Source organism: Cyprinodon variegatus, unplaced genomic scaffold, assembly GCF_000732505.1.
Source record: "Cyprinodon variegatus isolate N-32 unplaced genomic scaffold, C_variegatus-1.0 Scaffold291, whole genome shotgun sequence".
Lineage (NCBI taxonomy): Eukaryota > Metazoa > Chordata > Actinopteri > Cyprinodontiformes > Cyprinodontidae > Cyprinodon > Cyprinodon variegatus.
In genome coordinates this window covers 348,076-354,075 of record NW_015150744.1, presented here as the reverse complement: position 1 = coordinate 354,075, position 6,000 = coordinate 348,076, and the positions used below count along the sequence as shown (strand labels likewise).

General features: G+C 39.8%; 1 protein-coding gene across 1 annotated transcript in view; it reads right to left on the bottom strand.

Annotated features, from left to right (window-relative positions):
- Window positions 1-6,000, bottom strand: part of bzrap1 (benzodiazepine receptor (peripheral) associated protein 1) — a 97,924-nt gene that overhangs the window by 40,890 nt on the left and 51,034 nt on the right. Inside the window, exons 8-13 of the mRNA XM_015383670.1 lie at window positions 3,044-3,127; window positions 2,852-2,941; window positions 2,652-2,774; window positions 2,425-2,529; window positions 2,176-2,226; window positions 1,521-1,553 (exon numbers count right to left, since the gene is read on the bottom strand). Coding sequence (XP_015239156.1) covers window positions 1,521-1,553; window positions 2,176-2,226; window positions 2,425-2,529; window positions 2,652-2,774; window positions 2,852-2,941; window positions 3,044-3,127 — 486 coding nt within the window. The remainder of the gene's footprint in view (window positions 1-1,520; window positions 1,554-2,175; window positions 2,227-2,424; window positions 2,530-2,651; window positions 2,775-2,851; window positions 2,942-3,043; window positions 3,128-6,000) is intronic.

The following is a 6,000-nucleotide window of genomic DNA, read 5'->3' as shown; positions in this document are numbered from 1 at the left end:
CATCAAACTAAAGGGGTAGGAACAGACAGACATGGCAAATAATTTTTAGGTAAATTAAAACATGGATCATTTTCTTTCACTTTATGATTATTGTCTACTTTGTGTTGATATATCAAACAGACATATCGCATGAAATACAAGGAAGTTTATGATTTTAACAGGAAAAATAATCATTTTTAAAAAGCTATGGTATGAACACTTTATGAAGGCCCTGTGAATATCAGTGCTCTGCAGAAACCTTTAGTTTTTTCAATGTCCACTTTTTTTAGGTGAATTTTACTCAGTTTATTCAAACCTGACAGCTCTGGTCAGAAGATAAGCTAAGAAATAGAGACGGTTTCTGCAGAACAGACACAAACACAGGTGAGAAACACCTTTAGGACTGTTGGGAAGTAGAAGTAGTAGAGGGCAATAGGAGTGAGACAGTTATGGTAGAAAAGGGGAAATTTAGTCAGGAAACCTTTAAAAGATCAACATTTAACTCATTGCTTTTTTCTTCAACCCACATAAAATCAGTGAGCAGGGAGGTTGTTTGCTATAGCTTTGTAGGGGATGGGGGTGTTGAGGGGGATACACAGCTCAACTCCAGTTTCTATAAGTGGCTGATTTCACTTCCGGTTGTGGTGGGAGTTTTTAAACAGGCTGGTCTGACAAAAGCTGCAGGCTGAAACTGTCTGAACAACATTTCCTGTCATCTCTCACCTACACAGTGGTTTAGCTACAGGACTGCCAGAACCACCTTCTAAAGCTTGAGGGAAAAAACACAACCTGTGAGAAACAATAATCTGTTTTGTTGCCTACATGGAGCAAGATGAGCAAATATGATAAATGTGGTGAAATGTTCTCAGTTCAAACTGTGTCACAGATCTGTTTCTGGCCTGGGGTGATTGGCCTGATTTAAACAAGGCTTTAGTAAGCAGACACTGCAAATCAAGTCGCTAGAAGCACTAGAAACTACGAGGTTCATGTGTATCGTGGTGAGGGGATTAAACTAAAGCAGCCCAGCTAGGTTTTTTTAATTCAATGAGCCACATGGAGGTTAAGGAAGGGAAACGATTGATCCAAGGAGGGCAGAAAGTACCTGCATGCAGTCCAGTGTGCTCTGGTTAGCAGCAAGAAAGCAAAGGACAAACCAGAGGTTCATAAAAAACAAACACGTGCGTCAGACAAATTAAAAAAAAAGGATTCTGGAAGGATAAAAATGTATTTTAGTCAGGCAGAAGAAGCAGAAGTTTGAGTCCAGGTCAGCAGCCAGAATCACTAGAATGTCTCTCGGCCCTCAGGAGCCAACATCTGCCTTTCTAATAAAAGCAAATGTTCTTGCTAATCTTCTTGAAAACATGTTTTTCCAGCAGACTGGGGGGAAAGGCCTGCGCATCGAGTCTACGCTCTCTGCAGGACGGAGACTTTCTCCTGTGATGCTTTGAGTTTGAAATCAAGAGACAGAAATCGAGAGGAGCCAGGAAGGAGGAAGTGAGCCGTTTAACAAAAAAAAAAAAACAGGAGCAAATATACTCTACCAGCTCCCTCCGCAGCACGAGCTCTGTCAATGCCTAAAATAAAACACATACTTCTTTAGGGAAACAAAAAAAGGAATCTCTAAACAAAATGCACCGCATGTAATGAAGCTTGATGCTGACGACAACTTAGCATCAAGTGTCACATGACGAAGCAAAGAGAACAAAAAGCTCTCAAAAGGATTTTTTTTTTTCTTGCTTCAAATTTAAAACCACTAGCCAATTAGACGGGGTGTTAAACTGCTGCTGTCTGGTTTGGGTTATTCTTATTTTGGAGCCCAGAGGCAGCATGAACGTCAACAAGCAACAGAGAAAACAAACCGTTCAAACCGTTCTCCTCTCTTTCAACATCAAAAGCAGCAGCCTCTCTGAAAAGTTTTAAAAGCAAAAACCTGTTCTTTTTGCTTAATATGAGCCAGCTCTTATTTAATCATTTATATATCAGACTTTATTGCATCTAAGTGGAGGGTTTAGATAAAAAAAAACAACAGGGAGGTCTCTTATAAAACTGTAGGATCGTCTCTTTAATATAATTTTTCCTGCACATTCTGTTACAGTTCACCTCTTAGAAGCACCTCAGGGGTTTTTAGTGAGAGCAGAAGTGCTGTATGATATTTAAAGTGTTTATTTGGGTTCATAACGAGTGCAGGAAACTCACCTCCAGCATCTGAACCACTCCTTCATGTTCCCTCTTGGCAAATAACTGAGCCTAATAAGTAAAAAGACATAAATGTTGGTCAATAGTTAGTAGGGCAATTTGCAGCACAGAGAGCTACGCGGATGAAAAACTTTTATTATGCCCTAAGGTTGCCTCCTGCTGGTCAAAACAGCCCGTTGTACCAGAACACAATGAGGGCCTGTTAATTATGCTGCTATGGAGACAAACTTTTGTTCCTGAGGTTCTCACCCGCTGCAACCTTTTGATCTCATCCTGCTTGAACTTAAGGATAGCCAGTGCCTGCTCATGCTCCAACTCCAGCTGCTGCCTTCGCTCGGCGACCTCTCGCATATGCTGTCATGGAAAAAAAACATAACAAGACACAAACCCAACCCCAAAATAAAATAAAAGAATGTCTGAATAAATGAGAAACATATTTGGTTTTATAACAAAGTTTGGCATGTGTAATGAAATACCTTTAGGACCTGCTCTAGGTTCTCCAGTTTGGCACGGAGTTTCTGGTTCTCTTCGAGAACTGAATTGTGTTGAGCGGTCACTTCAGAGAGATCTTCCCTCAGCTCCTCATTCTCAGCCCGAGTCTGAGAGACAGAAACACGTCAACCGGCCGGTTCCCAATGAAACCGTTAGTAGCCAAAAAGAGTTGAGAGACACGGACCTGGTCGAGCAGCTGCGCCTTCCTCCTGAGGAGTTCTGCCTCCTCCTTTAGTTGCTCATGTTTGCCTCGCTCATCCTCAAGCTGGCTCTCCTGTTAGAAAAACAAGCCCAGCTTTCAGACTCACTGTTCCTTCCAATGCAACATTAACACCAGGTGACAAGAGGAGGAAACAAAGGTTCAACTTTCTCTTACTAAATCCAGACATCTCTTCTGTCGCTTCTTTACTTCATGCTCAAGGTTTTCACATTCTTTTCTCTTCCTGCAAAGCTCCCGCTCCTGGAAAGAATGAAGAAAACAGTTAACGTTAAGACTCGTTACGTTTATTAAAATTGTAGAAAATATATATTTATTATTTTCAGTTTTACCCGCTCAACAGTAAACCTAACTTGTAATATTTAATAGAAAAAAGTGCAGCGGTTTTGATTTCTATAGAAAATGGAGAAATACAGTTGTGCTACGTTCAGGCCGCACGCATCAGAAGCAACAAATACATGCGTGCTGCTTCATTTTTGATGCTTGTACAAGTTTTGTTCTGACGCGCAGCTGAAGCATCTCTGCTACTCTAGCTGGGCTGTCGAAAAGTATATATATATTTGCTGTGATCAGTGGGTAATAAGTAGTTTTAATGTTTTTCTGTGAGAAAGTTCACCTGAAAACTTCATCTGTGCAGTCAGTTCATGAAGATTACGATCCACCTTCAAATATTAGCCTCTTTTTAGTTTTCCACTACCGTTTACAGCTGATGGAAGGTGTTTTTCATCAACATAATCTACCAACAGGTCCCAAAATAATAAAAGTGGACATAGTTTGCTGGCAGGTTTTGACATTTTAAGTTAATTTAGGCGTTAATAAACTGTTTCAGAGGAGTGATCATAGCGATCTGCATGAGCAGTACTGTGTCTGTCTTCCTGCCAGCTCCCAGATCAGCTTCTCTGATTGGTTGATGCAGCAGAAATCAAATTTTTCTAACTCCTGCTGCTGCTGCTTCTGAAGCAAATCCCATGCGTCAGATGCTCAGAAGCACATGAGGTACTGCTCCTGCTTCTCAAAATGCAGCTTTTTCTGCGCCTTGATGCGGGTCAACCATTGACTTTGCATGTAAACTAGCTGTTTCTGCTGCTTCTGCAGTGCAGTCTGAACGTTGACTAAGTCCTGGTAGATCCAAAACAGAGAAAGTCTTGCTGTTAATGAAGCAAAACAAAACAAAAGTCGAATGGCTTCAGGCTTATTGTTTTTTTCGTGTTTGTATTGTAACAAGCAAAAAGAGGATATGAAAACATCTCACGTTTGCTTTATTTAGCCAAGATTAATAATTTGGTAGCTACGAGTCTGCCACAGGATGGTTTAGATTCTTTTTATCATTTAATTAAACTTAAATTGAAAAACCGGGATCCTTTTAAGCCTTACATTCACTTTTTTAAAGGTCTCATGTAGGCCAAATTTATAACTTAACATTTCATAGACATGTATCTGCATCAGCTGCCTGGGATGACAAAACATATTTACTGCATTCATGAAATCTGGTTAAGGGCCTTGAAAAATCATCCTGAGCCACACATGGCCCCACGCTGCACTTTGGACATCAATGGTATAGAGGGAACATAAATTAAACTAAAGAGTACCTTAAAAAAGTAACAGCTCTGTTATTTAATCACTTTAGAACCACAAACATTAAATGTATATCATTGGATTATTATCTGTCAGACCAACAATCTGTACTTTGACTAGACCACTTGGACACGTGCTTATAATGACTTTAGCATTGGCTGTATGTTTGGAGTCATCCTTGCTCTATAAGGTGAACATCCTTCAGGTTGCTTCTCAGAAAATATATAACTTCAATGCTCAGTTTGCACTCTTGTTACATCCTCTTTGAATATATACGATACTCAACGGGATGTTAAAGCTGTGTTCATCAAAATAAAACTTGACAAAATAAGTTAAAGGGACACAAAAACTTTTACTTTTGACATTCATAGAGTGACGTTCTCCTCTTTGGTGAACACAATACACTGACTTTACTTTCCGTGTTGACCTCTGACAAAACACTGCAGAGGTATTACAAAGCTTAGCATCCTCTAATTATTCTAAATGCAGCTTACATGCAGGAGAAGCAGAGGAGAAATCAGCTTATTTCAGCACGGCCACAGGGCCTGAATAAAGTATTAGCACACCCACTATGTGTGTGTTTGTGTGTGTGTTTGTGTGTGGGGTGGGAGCCACAGAGCGTGCTGGCTAATTGCTAACCACAAGCAGCTGACTGGAGGAGATAGGGGACTCTCAACAGCAATGACATGGCAAGACAATAAAGATAATTAAACTGCAATCTGTGGTCCGATTTGGTTGATTATGTATCAGTCGCAGTTATTGGGACAAGAGCGATTTCTTACCCTTGTCAGAGCCTGAATGCTCCTATTTATGTTCCACTTGTTGCTGGAACATACTGTGGTCCCCATCAAGGGGAAATAGAGGCTATTCTATTCAATCCAATTCTATCAGATGAGCTGTAAAAGCAATGAACCTGCCAACATGGTGGTAACTGGTTTTATTAGATTAAAATAACAGAGAGGAGGTGGGTAAGAGGGGCCACTGGGTAAGTTGACCCCCCCTCCCCGTATCTAGGAAACGGAAAATATTTGTTGTCATGTGAGCATAAATTCTGCAGACAGATTCCATTTTGCTGTCAATGCGAAATATAGAAGCATGTGGTAATGTGGTAAATATGTTGTCTTTACATAAAAATGTTTTTTTGCTTGTCACTGCTTTTTTTCTGTTTTTTTTTTTTTTTTTTAATATTTTTATGAAATTAGAATTCTGCCAAAATGGAACATATGTAATAATAGACTCATAGGAGCCATTTTATTTAACACTCTCTCCTCCTTGCCTGTGATTCTGTTTTTGGATGTTCGTTTCAACTTTTGTTACTTTGACGATGGAACCAACACTGAAGGAAATCCCACCACTTCAGACAATAAATGTCTTTTCTTGTTTGTGGCTAGTAATATTTACAAAGCCTCTCCAGGCTAGGGTTCTCTTAAAAAGATAAAAACAGGTAAAGTCTTCATTAAATAACAGTCAAAATATGTTCTGGCAGCATAGCTATACGCTCCAAATTTATGATTAATGTTACATTTGGAACTTCATATGAT